Here is a 17,436-nt window from a genome sequence, read left to right on the forward strand (position 1 = left end):
TATTGACGTTGGTACAGTGGGTGTTCAGTATTATTGACGTTGGTACAGTGGGTGTTCAGTATTATTGTAAAATGTTGTCAGGGAGTTATTAAATGACCAGAAAGATTGTCTTGCCTTGGTCAATGTTTGGTTTAGAACTTAATTTTGTATCTTCGGATAATTTATGGATAAAAAAAATGTAATAACTCATTAATCTGTAAGTTTTCTCTTCCAGACACACAGTGTCCCCTCACATGGGTTTTTCTGTGCTCCTTTACAATGGAATGGAATCATCAGATGATGGATTCTATATTACAGCCTTCCACACACTGGGCAATAAGAACTACCTCATCTTAGCTCTATCTATAATATACTGTACATCGTCACTCTAACGGGTAACTTTGCTCTGTTAGCAGTCTTCATTATAAACACAAGCCTACCAAATCCCAAAGATGTTGCAGTGTGGAATTTAACAATAGTAGACATCTCTTTGAACACTGTTATCATCCCCCAGATGGTACCTGTATTTGTGTTCAATCTGAACTATGTCTCCATTGGGACGTGTTTTGCTCAGATGTTCTTCATGCATTTATTTGGGTGATATGGAGTCCTTCTCCCTGGCTCTCCTAGCGTACGACCGTGTGATAGCCATCTGTTTCCCTCTGCGTTACATCACCATCAACACCAACCTGAGGTTGCTGCTAATCCTGGTAGGGATCTGGACCCTGGCCTTCCTTTTGGAGGTCTCCCCTGTCGCCCTGGCCTCTAGTCTGCCTTACTGTGCCTCCAGGGTGGTGCATAGCTCTTGCTGTGAACACAGCCCTGTATACAGACTGGCCAGCTTCAGGAAACTAGCGACAGCTAAGTCTCTGGTTGTCCTGTTAGGCCCGCGGTCCTTCATTATCTTCACCTATGCTGTGGTGGTGGTTCAGCAAAATGCTTATGTGTTATGTGTTTATCGCCGCACCTTTTATACCTGATATAAACTGTATGATCCCTAAGTGTAGCAAATTTGCCTCAAGTGTTTATATGTTGTTCTGTAATTTAGCTATTTAGCAGTCAATCTTATGCAGAAATTTTTTTGTTAAGTGCCATACTCAAGGGCACATCGACAGATCTTTCACCTGGTCGGCTCGGGGATTCAACCCAGCAACCTTTCAGTTACTGGCCCAACATTCTTAACCACTGGGCTACCTGTCGCACATGTGAGTTACCCCGTTGTAGGTACATGTGAATGATGCAGTGAAGAAAAGAGTGTATATCATGTCACAGTGCACAATTTCCTTCTTATTTTTACGGGATATGTTAATTTTACTGTTGATATTATCAATCAAACTGGGGACCCCAGTCAGAGACGATGTCCAGAGGAAGTCTGTGACGGCGGAAAGATGCTGAATGACAAGCTGAGCAATCTCACGGGCAGATGGAAGCTTAGGCAGCGGAATGAAATGTGCCACTGTAACGAATCTCTTCGTCGTCTGAGGAGTAGGAAGGATCGGACCAATATGCAGCGTGGTAAGTGTCCATGTTAATTTATTATACTTAACACAAAAAAACAAAATAACAAAGCGAATGGAAGAAACGAAACAGTTCACAAATCATAGTGGGAACACAGGCTACCTAAGTATGGTTCTCAATCAGAGACAACGATTGACAGCTGCCTCTGATTGGGAAACATACCAAGCCAAAAGCAGAAATACAAAACCTAGAACAAAAACATTGAATGCCCACCCCAACTCACGCCCTGACCAAACTAAAACAGAGACATAAAAAAGGAACTAAGGGCGTAAAAGGACGTGACAGCCAAAACTGTCCACAATGACTAGGATGTTAGTGTGGCCTGCTGAGGATGGAAGACCCGTGATGAAATCCATAGAGAGATGAGAACAGGGTCGAGAAGGTGTTGACAGCGGATGAAGAAGTCCCAGAGGCTGCTGACGAGGAGTTTTGTTCGGGGCACATGTCGGACAAGCAGCCACAAAGGTACGAGTGTCCACCTCCGCTGAGGGCCACCAAAACCTCCTCAGAAACTCTAGAATTCTGAGCCCTCCCGGATGAGAGGTGAGACGTACCTTGGAAGAAGTACCTTGGACAGTGCCCCAAGAGGGACAAAAAGTCTGTTTGGTGGACAGCCGTCTGGAACTGCCTCCCTACCTTGCGCCTCCCTCACTACATTCTCTATACCCCAGGACACAAGCGCGAAGATGAGCGACCTGAAAATTATGGATCCAAGTGGCCAAATCCTCACTGGAGCTGGGGAACTGGCGAGAAAGAGCATCCGGCTTCACATTCTTAAACCCAGGAAGGTAAGATGACGTGAATCCTCACTGTGTGTCATCCTGCCATCCTCACTGTTTCTGTCATCCTGCCATCCTCACTGTGTCTGTCATCCTCACTGTCTGCCATCCTCACTGTGTCTGTCATCCTGCCATCCTCACTCCGTCTGCCATCCTGCCATCCTCACTGTCTGCCATCCTGACTGTGTCTGTCATCCTGCCATCCTCACTGTGTCTGCCATCCTGCCATCCTCACTGTGTCTGCCATCCTCACTGTGTCTGCCATCCTCACTGTGTCTGCCATCCTCACTGTGTCTGTCACTCTGCCATCCTCACTGTGTCTGTCACCCTGCCATCCTCACTGTGTCTGTCACCCTGCCATCCTCACTGTGTCTGTCACCCTGCCATCCTCACTGTGTCTGTCACCCTGCCATCCTCACTGTGTCTGTCATCCTGCCATCCTCACTGTGTCTGTCACCCTGCCATCCTCACTGTTTCTGTCATCCTGCCATCCTCACTGTGTCTGTCATCCTGCCATCCTCACTGTGTCTGCCATCCTGCCATCCTCACTGTCTGCCATCCTGACTGTGTCTGTCATCCTGCCATCCTCATTGTGTCTGTCATCCTGCCATCCTCACTGTGTCTGTCACCCTGCCATCCTCACTGTGTCTGTCACCCTGCCATCCTCACTGTGTCTGTCACCCTGCCATCCTCACTGTGTCTGTCACCCTGCCATCCTCACTGTGTCTGTCATCCTTCCATCCTCACTGTGTCTGCCATCCTCACTGTGTCTGTCACCCTGCCATCCTCACTGTGTCTGTCACCCTGCCATCCTCACTGTGTCTGTCACCCTGCCATCCTCACTGTGGCTGCCATACTGCCATCCTCACTGTGTCTGCCATCCTCACTGAGTCTGCCATCCTCACTGTGTCTGTCACCCTGCCATCCTCACTGTGTCTGTCACCCTGCCATCCTCACTGTGTCTGTCACCCTGCCATCCTCACTGTGTCTGTCACCCTGCCATCCTCACTGTGTCTGTCATCCTGCCATCCTCACTGTGTCTGTCACCCTGCCATCCTCACTGTGTCTGTCACCCTGCCATCCTCACTGTGTCTGTCACCCTGCCATCCTCACTGTGGCTGCCATACTGCCATCCTCACTGTGTCTGTCACCCTGCCATCCTCACTGTGTCTGTCATCCTGCCATCCTCACTGTGTCTGCCATCCTGCCATCCTCACTGTGTCTGTCACCCTGCCATCCTCACTGTGTCTGTCACCCTGCCATCCTCACTGTGGCTGCCATACTGCCATCCTCACTGTGTCTGTCACCCTGCCATCCTCACTGTGTCTGTCATCCTGCCATCCTCACTGTGTCTGCCATCCTGCCATCCTCACTGTGTCTGTCACCCTGCCATCCTCACTGTGTCTGTCACCCTGCCATCCTCACTGTGGCTGCCATACTGCCATCCTCACTGTGTCTGTCACCCTGCCATCCTCACTGTGGCTGCCATACTGCCATCCTCACTGTGTCTGTCACCCTGCCATCCTCACTGTGTCTGTCATCCTGCCATCCTCACTGTGTCTGCCATCCTGCCATCCTCACTGTGTCTGTCACCCTGCCATCCTCACTGTGTCTGTCACCCTGCCATCCTCACTGTGGCTGCCATACTGCCATCCTCACTGTGTCTGCCATACTGCCATCCTCACCGTGTCTGTCACCCTGCCATCCTCACTGTGTCTGCCATCCTCACTGTGTCTGTCACCCTGCCATCCTCACTGTGTCTGCCATCCTCACTGTGGCTGCCACCCTGCCATCCTCACTGTGTCTGTCACCCTTCCATCCTCACTGTGTCTGCCACCCTGCCATCCTCACTGTGGCTGCCATCCATGCACAACCCTATCAACTACAGCCTAAAGACAGAGGAGCTGCGAGAGAAAATCATCAAACTGTATGGAAAGACAAAAGCTACTCCTCACAAATGAGACCTTACATGGAGTTACTGATCTTAATTTTTCAGATCTTTAGTTTGGGTTCAATTCTGCAGCAAGAACTCAATATTTAAGAAATGTTTCCAAGGCAACCTTCCCCTTTGTATCTACTTAATTTCAGTATTTTTCTGTTGATACTGTTTAATACACACTAACTCTAAGATATTTGCAACAAAGCTATTTATGTCAATTCTGCTGAACACAGTATTTGAAGGTAATATATGTAACATATGATAAATAAAATGCAATCTCCTAATTTCAAATATTTTTTTGTGTACATTTCAGAGATGTTTATGCCACAGCTGTAATTTTGGGGTGTTTATATATATAACATGAATTATTGGATGAATTAATGCTGCAACCATCATAAAGCTACTGTATTAACAGAAAGGTACTGTACAACATGTTGAGGTCAAATCATTCTGATAACTGACAAATAGAAAGTATGTAGATACAGTATTTATGTTGAAAGAGTTCAACTCTAATTTAATTAAATAGCATATATTAATTAGTTCCACTAGATGACACTAAAACATATTCACTGGCAGATCCATAGTGTCGGGCTCTTTTCACAGGTAAATTGTTTTTATAATACATTTCATGAATAAGGATTAATACGTTATTTATAAACCTTAATAAAAAAATACATATTTAAAAACATGTATAATCATTGTAAGCATTTTTGTGAATATATTTATTTTTTATTTATTCAATTAAGGTAACATACAAGCAGTTTGTACAAGCAGTACGCAGAGGGACAAATATCTAAATAAAAAGAGACAAAACGAGGCATAAATCTATTTAAGGATCTAAAAAAAAAGAATGTCGCAGTTCTTGTATTGTGGTGAATAAACATAACTATTATAAGGAGTAGTGTAGTTATACGTTTGGGACATAGCATATTGGAAGGATCTTATTTAGGATTTTTCCTAAAATGTCAAAGACATGCTTCCAAAGAGATCCACAGTTAAACAGCATCAAAACATTTGCAGAAAGTTTCATATTTCAGAACAAGAGCATTTTGAAACATTGATCATTATCTACAATCTATATTTTAAATCTACTCTCAGGAGTGAAATAGGTCCAGCTGATGGGAAAGGTTTTGAGATGAAGAAATGTTGTTCCATACCATGGGCCAGTCCCATTTGAGACCAAGGTTCTCTAGGTCTCTTTCCCACCTCTTTGTGATAGGAAGGGTGTTGACTTTATGTGAGGATCATTTATTATAAATTAAGGATACAAGGCCAGTTATTCTGGTAGACAAGATCAAACTGCAATAAGGTGGGAGCCTGGAAAGGCCTCCCATTGTACACCATATGTTTTCAGAGCTGAACATTCAAAACATACATTACCATACATCCAAACATACATTATCATACATCCTATGCATACATTATCAGCTTCTGATTAACTTATTTTGGTTACATAACATGCAGCTCTTGTCACGCCTGCTCCTGCTCTTCCCCCCTGGCGCTCGGGGGCACCAGGTTGCCCTGCATTACACACTCCTGCCACCATTTACGCACACCTGCCTTCCCTCGTCACGCGCATCAGCGATATTGGACTCGCTCAATCACCTGTTTATTACCTCCCCAATATTTGTCAGTTCCCCAGCTCTGTTCCCTGCTGCTGCATGGTTTGTCGTCGGTCTTTGTGTTTCCCAGTTCTGATGCTGTTCCTGTCCCTTTGCATGTCTGTTCCTATTTAAATGTCAACTCCCCGTACCTGCTTCTCTTCTCCAGCGTCATTCCTTACAACTCTGTTATGACAGTGATGAATGCTAACATGTACACTACAGATATGAGTGAATAGCATCACATAGCATCACATACATATGTACAGTACCAGCACCTGATCAATTTACTGGTATTATGCTAGAGGTGTTTTGTTTGACCATTTTCTTCAAAAACCCTCTGTTTCCCTCAGTATTCAAAACATAAATGACTGGATTGAGCATGAGAGGGATAGCTGAAGCAAGAGACAAACAGATAATCCTTGCATTGGGGTGAAGAGAGAAGGTCACTGCAGCAATGTAGGTGGATATAAATGGAAGAAAGAAAAGTGCTACTCTGAGAAGGTGTGATAGACAAGTCTTCAGAGCCTTCACAAGGCCTTCCCAGGAAGTAATTCTAAACAGGGCAAGTAAAATACACACATAAGACAGGACTATGAAAACGAACGGTACATGAAGGACTAGTACTGTATTCACTTTTGCCATGATGGAATTGGCAGAATTGTCGTTTCAGGCCATTCTGTACAAAGGCCCAAGATGACAGAAATAACTGTCAATAATTATGGTTTTACAGTAAGACAGTCAAGTGATCAGGACCGTGTTTGTACCAACAATGACCACATTGACAAGCCACAACCCTGTAATCAGGACAGACATGCTAGTGTTAGTGAGCAGAGTGTGGTATCTCAGAGGCAAGCATATGGCAACAAACCTATCACATGTCAGAACAACAAGGGTCATAGACTGCAAAGCAATAAAGGAGAACACAAAAAACATATTGGCCAGAAATGCTTCATAGGTGATATATTGTGAATCAAAAAGAAATGTCTTAATCAGGTTAGGAATTAGTGCACTGCTCTCACCTAAGTCAGCTACTGCTAAGTTTAAAATGCCAATATACTTTGGGATGTGAAGATAGCGTTGAGTGAATATTATGAACATTACAATGGAGTTCCCACAAACAGCAACTACATAGGCAAAGCACAAGAACATATAGTAAAATTTGGCATGAGGAATATCATGGAAGCCATTGATGAAGAAATACTGAGGACGCACAAAAGAGCTGTTTTGTTTGATGATGGTTATCATGGAGCTCATTGCAGCGCAGGTCATAAGGTATGGTTTGCATCAATCTGTAATTTAAAAATACATTAATTAACAATTGCATTAAGAAGTGCAGTAGGCCTACACTCATCTTTATAGTGAGTTCACACACGTAACCGTATAATACAATGCAATGTTATGAATTACTTAACTAAATATTAGTCTTGTTCCACGTCTAACATATTGAGATACAGGGGCCTTTTGTCTTTACCAGAGTAGCCTAAACATTACAAACATAACTTGACATTTGATCAAATCACAGTAAAAGTCAGTGTATTTGCAGGTGAAGGTCTGTTTGCAGGAGAGCCACTTACTTCTGGTTAAAAGTCTACGCCATGTGCCATTTATATGTAAGTGTCCTTCACTGTAAATGTCTGTCATAGGATATTGAAAACCCCCAGGAGAATGAAGTAATCATATTTGGACTGGCTCTGGAGATGTACAGCATATCAACTACAGCAAGGTTGCAAATCAGAAGATACATTTGCTTGTGCAAACGCTTATCATGAAGGATAAAACATATATTTGCCACATTAGAAAGCATGACTAGGAGATAGATACACAGAATTACAATCCCTACTGTCAGAGGTCTTTCAATTTATTTGGCATAAAAAGTTAGATTGCTTGCTTAACCCACCGGTTCTCTAATATTATGAGTGAGATATCTCATGTGGGAGTTTGCTACTCTCTCTGAAGTACCTATCAAAAGTATCTATTGGAGACAGAAGAGTAAAGTGGCGAGGGGCAAATGAAGTGAGACCCTCACTTACATAAAAGGAACCACTGCCCCCTGGTTATTCCCAAGCATGCTTCTCCTCCTCACTCTCTTGGCGAACAGGGGAATGTGGTGAGATACAATGTATTCGGTCAGAATTCAGACCCCTCAACTTTTCCCACATTTTGTTACGTTACAATCTTATTCTAAAATGGATTAAAAAAAAAAAATCCCTCATCAACCTACACACAATAACCTATAACGACAAAGCAAAAACAGTTTTTAAATTTGTTTTGCAAATGTATAAAAGATAAAAAAACTGACATACCACAATTACATAAGAATTCAGACCTTTTACTCCATACTTTGTTGAAGCAACTTGATTACAGTGATTACAGCCTTGAGTCTTCTTGGGTATGACGCTACAAGCATGTCAGGCCTGTATTTGGGGAGTTTCTCCCATTCTTTCTGCAGATCTTCTCAAGCTCTGTCAGGTTGGATGGGGAGCATCGCTGTACAGCTATTTTCAGGTCTCTCCAGAGATGTTCGATCAGGTTCCGGTCCGGGCTCTGGCTGGGCCACTCAAGGACATTCAGAGACTTGTCCCGAAGCCACTCCTGCATTGTCTTGGCTGTGTGCTTAGGGTCGTTGTCCTGTTGAAAGGTGAACCTTTGCCCCAGTCTGAGCTCTTGGGCACTCTGGAGCAGGTTTTCATTAAGGATCTCTCTGTACTTCGCTCAATTCATCTTTCCCTCAATCCTGACTAGTCTCCCAGTCCCTGCCGCTGAAAAACATCCCCACAGCATGATGCTGCCACCACCTTGCTTCACAGTACAGATGGTGGCAGGTTTCCTCCATGACATGACAATTGGCATTCAGGCCAAATCTTGGAATCTTGATTCTCATGGTCTGAGAGTCCGTTAGGTGCCTTTTGGCAAACTTCCGTCTGGCCACTGTACCATAAAGGCCCGATTGATGGTGTGCTGCAGAGATGATTGTTCTTCTGGAAGTTTCTCCCGTCTCTACAGAGGAACTCTGGGGCTCTGTCAGAGTTACCATCGGGTTCTTGGTCATCTCCCTGACCAAGGCCCTTCTCCCCTGATTGCTCAGTTTGGCCGGGCGGTTAGCTCTTGGAAGAGTCTTGGTAGTTCCAAACGTCTTCCATTTAATAATGGAGGCCACTGTGTTCTTGGGGACGTTCAATGCAGCAGACATTTTTGGTAGCATTCCCCAGGTCTGTGGCTCTGCAAAATCCTGTCTCGGAGCTCTACCAACAATTATTTCGACCTCATGGCTTGGTTTTTGCTCTGACATGCACTGTCAACAATGGGACATTGTTTAGAAAGGTTTGTGACTTTCCAAATAATTTCCAATCAATTGAATTTACCACAGGTGGACTCCAATCAAGTGGCCAAAAAATCTCAAGGATGATCATTGGAAGCAGGATGCACCTGAGCTCAATTTCGAGTCTCAGAGCAAAGGGTCTGAATACTTGTGGAAATAAGGTATTTCTGTTTTTTTATATATAGATTTACATTTTCAAACATTTCTAAAAAAGTGTAGATTGATGAGGAAAATTATTTATTTAATCCATAAAAAAGGGAAAAAAGTCAAGGAGTCTGAATACTTTCTGAATGCACTGTATCTCACCCATAATGTCAGAGAACCTGGGTTACGCAACTAAACTTAACTTATCTTTCAATTATTTGTTTCGATATCTCATGTGGGGATGTGGCCAACTCCCGTATCGCAAAAATGATGTCTGAAGCCAGGGAAGATCCAACATCAGCAACCTTCAGAGGTCCCGAAGCTAAGGGAGTATGCACAGAAAAAGGTGCATAGACAACACAAAGCGGGAAAAACCTCACAGAAAGTGAGGGGACGCATACAATCTCAGTTTAATGAGATATTCCCCAAAAACAGTGACCAAGAGGTCAACTACTCCGTAGGAAAGGGCCCTTCCAAGCCACTCTGTCGGCTATTACCCTCACCATTATAAATCAATATAATGGTCCCATTGAATATAGAAGGGCCCTTACGAGGGTGGTTGCCCAACGAGCGTAGAGCAGGACACCCTTGCCCAAGCTCTCCTAAAATCCAAGTAGATGCTAACCACATGTACTGGACAACAATGGGGACTCCTTTCTAGGGAAGGCGACAGGTGAAAAGCCATAGGCTCCAAGGTGCGACAATGGGAAAATTGCTTTGTTCTCTTGGGTAAAGACCCTGCATGTAGATAGCTGCCAGTATTGGTCGTAAGCAGGGTTGTAACTGCTGACCGGAAAATAACTGGTCATGGAGGGGCTCAAAGATGTGGAGGGAAAGCATACGGCATCACCCACTTCTCATGGGTGTGTAAGCTCTTCCACCCCAAACGGAGTGGTCACCGTGTTTTGGGATCAGGTCTCCTCGGGTCGTCGCTTCTACCAGGCTGCAGTGAGTCTGGACAAATGCTGGAAGCAGGTTCTTTCGGGACAGAGTTGCCAGCGCTATGACGTAAGACTTCAGGCAATGTAGCTTGAAGGAAGAAGGAAACACCTGCAGCACAGTATTCCTAAACGTGGGCAGTAGGACAGCTACATCACTAGTAAGTCTTGGCCCTGCTACATGGAGGAGGGTTGTCAAGAGCAATAACAGTTCCTCAGCCACTCGCTCCCGTAATATGGGAAGATAGAGCAGGCAGTGGCCGGCTTGCGTGAACCAATTTTAGTTAAAAAAAACCTGATGAGGAAAAGCCAAAGCTTTGTGGACTCGGAAGTACCAGATAGCTGGCTGAGGCTCCGACGCCTGTGAGGGTGTTGCCCCCCCCCTTTCCCTAATATCCAGAAAGTAAACTAAGGAAACAGTGTACCTAATCAGATGTACAACTGAATTTCATCAACTGAAATATGTCTTCCGCATTTATCCCAACCCCTTTGAATCTGAGAGGTGGGGGGGGCTGCCTTAATCGACTTCCACGTCATCGGCTCCCAGGGAACAGTGGGTTAACTGCCTTGCTCAGGGGCAGAACAACAGATTTTTACCTTGTCAGCTCTGATATTCAAGCCAGCAACCTTTCAGTTACTGGCCCAACGCTCCTACCCGCCTGGCTACCTGCCGAGATCCAGAAAGTAAACTAAAAAAAAGTTAAGTAAACTGCTCAATGGAGAGTGTTCTCTATAGCAGAGCCAAGTTGTCTTTGCCAAGTAGAGAAAAAAAACACCCCTCAGAATCCTTAAAAGGGCTAAGAGGGTTGGCCAGTGAAACCTGGAAACCTGTACTCCCGTAGAACGGTGGAGCGGTATGGTTAGGATTCCCCTGCCTGTCATACAGAGTAGCATTGCCCTATTGTGGGAAAACTGGAGTGGCACATACCGGGCATAGAGCCTAAGGGAGGCACTCGGGGAGGAACACAAAGTGTGTCTCCTCCATTTCCTCATATGAACATGGTCACAAAAGTGAGCTGCTGCACAGAGAATAGGGTTTCGTCTTAACACAGCTCTGCATACCCACTGCTGCGAAACTCGGAGAGGGGAAAGAGTAGCAACCGTTAAACCCAAAGAGAGAGGGTATGGCCCTGCACACTATCCTCCTCCGCTGCCAGGGTTGCGCCCTAGGATGGATGACCCTTCTTACGTCCTTTAGGGGGGACATAGGTGCAGATCCTTGCTGCGGCCGCATCGTAAGACGACTTCCTTGCGCATGTCACACTTCTGTGGTGGGGACAGTGGGCCCAAACAACTCTTTGGGTGTCACTGGGGCATCCAGAAGGTCCAAACTTTTCTCTTTATGTTAAGCTGGATAAGCTCAGACCTTTCTCCCACTACTGCTAGGCTCAAGGCTAGACCACAGCCTTGGATGGCACTACGGGAGTCACGGAGGTTCAGGTCCGTAATCTCCTAAGCATCTGGGTCTAGTCCAGTTGCTTCTCCACTTCCTCCAGTAACTGATATGCCAACAATAAAAGGGAACTTAGAGGGCTCTAATTGCTTGGGCTGAGGCCTTGTAAGTTTTCTTAAAAACAGAGGCAGTAAAGTGCTCCGCCTTCCCAGGGAGTGAGGCGCTGGTGTCGTTAATAATACGATGTGAGGGGCTGAGGTGGTGAGCCAGTGTCACGAATCCCGCCTAAGATGGTGCCTCTTCCTGTTCGGGTGGCGCTCGGCGGTCGTTGTCGCCGGCCTACTAGCTGCCATTGATTCCCTTTTTTGTTTCTGTTAGTTTGGTCTGATTGGTTACACCTGTTTTGAGTTTAGTTTGTGGGCTATTTAAGGGCACTAGGCCCATCGGCTTTTGTGCGGGCTTGTTTTCTGTTCATGGTGTTGGATTATTTGTGGATTCTATATTTCCGGACAGTTTAGTCCTGTTTGTTTGGACTGGGTATTTTATGCGCCCTTGTGTTTGGCATGTCCGTTTTCACTGTCTTTGGAATAAAGATCCACGTTCTGAACTACCTGCTCTCTGCAGACCCCTCCATCCACTATTCCTAGAAGCTGTAACAGCCAGTGATGGCTCCACCATGGGAGTGTTGCCATATTGTGCAAGTCCAGGTTTGGCACGCACTTGGCAAGAATCCTGCTAGTGAAGGATTTTTCCGACAAGCTCTTAGCTTCCCTGAGGAAAGCTGGTAGCAGTTGTTTTATCGGGGCTGTCTGGGCGGGAGTCTAGCAAATAGCAGGTTGTGTAGACGGTGTACGAAGCTAGCTAGTTAGGAGCCTTGTGGCTAACAGCTAGCAATATTGATCACCATATAATGCTATAGCCATAACACTATAGCGAGGCTTGTGGGTTGTTAGCAAGCTAGCAGTGACCTCAATTTAAAATTCCTTATATTTTTAAACAAACCAGACCCCACGATTTTCTTGCTCTTTTTTATTTACGGATAGCCAGGGGTACACTCCCTCTCACACATCATTTACAAACTAAGCATTTTTGTTTAGTGAGTCCGCCAGATCAGAGGCAGGGGAATGACAGGCATGTTCTCTTTTTCCTATCCTGCTAAGCATTCAAAATGTAACGACTACTTTGGGTGTCAGGGAAAATGAATGGAGTAAAAAATATATGATTTTCTTTAGGAATGTAGTGAAGTATAAGTAAAAGTTGTCAAAAATATAAATAGTAAAGTCAAGTACAGATACCCCAGGAAACAACTTAAGTAGTACTTTAAAGTACTTTTACACCACTGCTAGTGAGGTTAGTTGCCTTTCAGCAAGCTAGACAAGTTAGCTTGGGCTCACAGAGTCTCAACTGCTAGCAGTGATGATAGCTACCAACAGAGACTGAGAATTTGAAAAGGAATTTCTACAGTAAAACAAAAACCTTCCAGTTAGTACTCAACCTCTCAACAGGGTCTGAACACCTACGCTCGGCAATGATATCCTTCATGGTTCCCTTGTGAGCAGTTTAGCAGGCAAACAGATATTCAGCTGATATGAGGAAAACGAGAATAAGCAGAGGGTGGGAGAGTGGTTATTTTTATGGAAGTGAGGGTCTCACCTCATTCGCCACTCTGTCTGTTTCCAACAGACCCTTTTGATAGGTGCTTCAAGAGAGTAGGCGGTGTAATGAAGTGCTATTTCCTATGCAAATGACCAGCTTACTGCTATTGCATTGCTATAACTGTGACAACACATAGCAACGTATTTTCACAGTAAAACATGGAAGGGCCATACAGAATCTCTCACACAGACACTCACTGAAAAGACACACAGACTTGCCAAGACAGGAACTCACACACACGCAGCCCCTCCCCTTCTGGATGGGCTCCAAAGACAAAGAACTCCGTCGAGGACCAATGGGATACTGACACCAGGCTGGAGGAGACTGTCTATCATCTGCAAACAACCTACCAGAATCTACCTACGTCATTTCCATGTATAAAGTGAACTGTACGATTGTGACCGGCCTCTCTTTTTCCAATGGTTCGCATGAGAACTTGACGAAACGGAGCCGTGCACGTAATTGCCAGATATCATTACTCTTGAATAAACGGCCTTTACTATACCGTATCCGCCTTGTCCTGCGTCTCGACTTGGTCTCGTTTCTCATATACCTATTCATCAACAGCGGTCCTAGCGAACCCCCATGTAACGAATAATTGAAAGAGAACCAATCTTAATGAGTAACACTAATTTTACATTGACAACTAACTTCCAACTATATGAGTGTGAAACCCAGCAAAAACACTGGTGCTGCAGTCAGCTCCCATGGACAAAATAGGGACGCAACGTTACAATTACATTATTTTCAGATTAACATTGACATGTGACTTCAGGTAACCAAATTACAACCAGATTAAGACATCTTCATCGTGACCACGTCAAGGCGGGATTTTGTTCTTTACTTTGCATGCGATATCGTGGTTATAATCATGACCATGAAGTTGTTTGCGGGTCAGAAAGAACAGTCCTGCTTTATTTTCAAATGTATGTCTCAAAAGATATCATGCTGACACTATATGCATCAATTCATTCCAAAATAAATAATTAAGCAGCCCCGTGTCATTAAAGTGTCCTGAGATTTCAATTACACATGAGATAATAGAATATTAACTGACTAATGAGTCCTTGAATCAGTCCAGGTGCAGGGACTAGGCCTAGACAGGGAGGATTTACATCTTAGCCAGTCATTCTGGACGATGTGTCTGCTAAATGACTTAGATGTATTGTGATGAACAAAATCAAACTGGTCATTTATTGTGAGAAAAACAACACCATTCTCATATGATATTGCAAAAAAACATTCTCAGGGAAAATCTAAGACATCACACAATCTATTTGTATGGTCTACTTTGAGTAAACTAAACCCTATGTGCAATTGATTTACTCTTTATAAAGTATACTACAAAATAAGTGTGCACTGTTGCATCCATCATTCAGTTGTGCTAGTTAGTCTGAAATGAAACCACAGATGTGTTGGCTAGCACTGTAGCACTGCTCAGGTGTTGCACAGCTAATTGAGCTAGGTTAATGATGTGTTGGCTAGCACTGTAGCACTGCTCAGGTGTTGCACAGTTAATTAAGCTAGGTTAATGATGTGTTGACGATTTTGAGTGTTATCTGAAGAGACAGATGTCACAATACCATGCATCAGAGTTAGGCCACCTGACAGAAGGCTGATTCAAACATGAAAGCAAATGAAGGGGCTGATACTGTTCCAGTCCAGAGGATACATGTTCCTACTTTTCATGTGGAGTTAAAATGCAGTGTTATTCTCCCACTACTGATAATGTTGGTGAAATAGTGGCTTTGGGTCATAGGTCTCCTTTTGGTTGTGTTCTTATTGTTTTTAGAGCACAGTGTCCATATTGTTCTAGAGCACAGATTTGTAGGAATACTTTGTGTATTGTTTCTCTAACACATCCTATCTATATAAAATATATATATTTTTCTTACATTTTACTATATTAGCAGGGGATTTGACACCTGATTTGTATTGATTTATACCTGATACCTAAACCTCTATTGCCAATAGAGAACATAATAAAGATGAAATTAAAACAGGCCAGCATGCTTCTATAGAGCACGGTAACAGACATGTTTTTACACATTCACTCACACAGTAGGCTACACAACAAGGAGATGACTTCATTAAACCGTTCTTTTTTTATTCAGTGGGCGCAACTTTGTTAAACATCTTCAACATTTTGTTTTTGATCTCCTTGGTTCTAAAACAGTATACAAAAGGATTTACAAGAGAGGGCCCAAGAATAGCCCCGATCATCAGACCATGACGCTCTTCCAAGGTCAGCACCACACCTAGCCTGGTCAAGACTATTCGTACAAATAAAGGAACGTAATAACACACTACCACTATCAGGTGACTGAAGCAAGTACTGTACATCTTCCTTTTGTCGTTCTTGGAGGACATTTTAACCATAGCAAATATGATCCATATGTAGGACAGGCAAATAGAACAGAAAGTGCCAAACAGGAGAAAGAAGGTGATAATGGTTATCATATTAAAATAGTAGCTAGGATTGACACAAGTGGCTCTCACTAACGCAGCATAATCACAGAAGGTGTATTTGAGGGTTGAGTGGCAGTAAGGGAGAGATAACACAGTGGCAGGCATAACAGCCACAAAAGCACAGGCAACCAACCACAGAGCACCAGTCAGAACCAGAGTACGAACATTGGTGAGGATACTTTGATACCTCAGTGGATTAGAGATTGCAATCAAACGATCAAAAGCCATGACAGAGATAGCAAACATCTCCATTACGCCCCCCAGGTGGAAAACAAACATCTGAATGAAGCATGACACATAAGCTATGGCTTTATCACCAGCTACCAGCACACCAATCATAGTTGGACAGGCACTGGAGCTGTACAGCATATCAACTACAGCAAGGTTGCAAATCAGAAGATACATTGGCTTGTGCAAACGCTTATCATGAAGGATAAAACATATATTTGCCAAATTAGAAAGCATGACTAGGAGATAGATACACAGAATTACAATCCCCACTGTCAGAGGTCTGTCAAGTGTGTCAAAACCACCGATGACAAATTGATGTATTATTTTGCCAGAGACATTTCCCAAGGACATATTCCACTGTCCCTCGAATGTCCAAACAGCTACAAGGGAAAAAATAGGTGTCATTCAACCAGACTTATGAACATGCACTTCTTACACCATTATGACCGCTGCTTTACTGAATAACTGCTCTAAATCAAACTTACAACATTTAAGCACCAAAAGCTTTAAGCACATTCTCAATTTTCATTCTCTTACGTTTCTTAATTTTCAAATCAGAAAAAAGTAGTCATTAATTAAATATACTCAAAAACAATGAGAAAGCAATGCACAGCAAACAAAAAATAATGCTATGATTGATTATATTGAATTGTGATAATCTCTTCAAACAGAATCATGATTTTTATATAAAGTATCATGATCCTGTTCTAATATACTACTCATTGAATGTTTTCATATCAACAATCATGATGCTATCAGGATACTGCATGTATAGCCACACAGTGAGATGATACATGATACCACACAGTGAAATTATGCAGTTCTACATCTGAACATCTAAGACACCTACATCCTTCCTTTGGATGAGCTCACCTGGAGATCCAATGGCTATCCTCTCTATTATGGCATGAGATATTTATACATGGTTGGTTCACCTAAGAACCTCCTGGGTAGAGACCCAACAACCAACCATATCCTTGATATCAAACTGAGATTATAATATATCTACATAATAATCATGTCCCTTGCGTCCAAAGCAGGGACATGGATGGATATGTCCCTAATGAAAAAGGAAAATACTAGGCTTTCAGGTTTTCCTGAACCAAATTTTTCTGAAAGATTGGAATATGATGTCACTAAAGGTTTTACACATGCTAGTTGGACTGGCCTAACCTGCCTAAATGACTACCGACCCGTAGCACACACGGCTGTAGCCATAAAGTGCTTTGAAAGGTTGGTCATGGCTTACATCAACACCATTATCCCAGAAACCCTAGACCCACTCCAACTTGCATACCACCCCAACAGATCCACAGATGATGCAATCTCTATTGCACTCCATACTGCCCTTTAACACCTGGACAAAAGGAACACCTATGTGAGAATGTGATTCATAGTTCCCTCAAAGCTCATCAATAAGTTAAGGACCCTGGGACTAAACACCTCCTTCTGCAACTGGATCCTGGA

General features: G+C 43.7%; 1 protein-coding gene and 2 pseudogenes across 1 annotated transcript; 1 reads left to right on the forward strand and 2 right to left on the reverse strand.

Annotated features, from left to right (window-relative positions):
• The first annotated feature begins 233 nt into the window (after positions 1–233).
• Positions 234–959, forward strand: LOC109904901 (olfactory receptor 10A6-like; annotated as a pseudogene).
• Positions 960–5,799: 4,840 nt separating this feature from the next.
• LOC109904902 (olfactory receptor 1S1-like) lies at positions 5,800–7,073 on the reverse strand (annotated as a pseudogene).
• An 8,284-nt stretch (positions 7,074–15,357) lies between these two features.
• LOC116353544 (olfactory receptor 10G4-like) lies at positions 15,358–16,691 on the reverse strand. Its single transcript, XM_031789423.1, has one exon. It carries the CDS (start codon positions 16,372–16,374, stop codon positions 15,376–15,378), a length of 999 nt encoding a protein of 332 aa, XP_031645283.1. The 5' UTR covers positions 16,375–16,691; the 3' UTR covers positions 15,358–15,375.
• Positions 16,692–17,436: the final 745 nt, after the last annotated feature.

Source organism: Oncorhynchus kisutch, linkage group LG15, assembly GCF_002021735.2.
Source record: "Oncorhynchus kisutch isolate 150728-3 linkage group LG15, Okis_V2, whole genome shotgun sequence".
Lineage (NCBI taxonomy): Eukaryota > Metazoa > Chordata > Actinopteri > Salmoniformes > Salmonidae > Oncorhynchus > Oncorhynchus kisutch.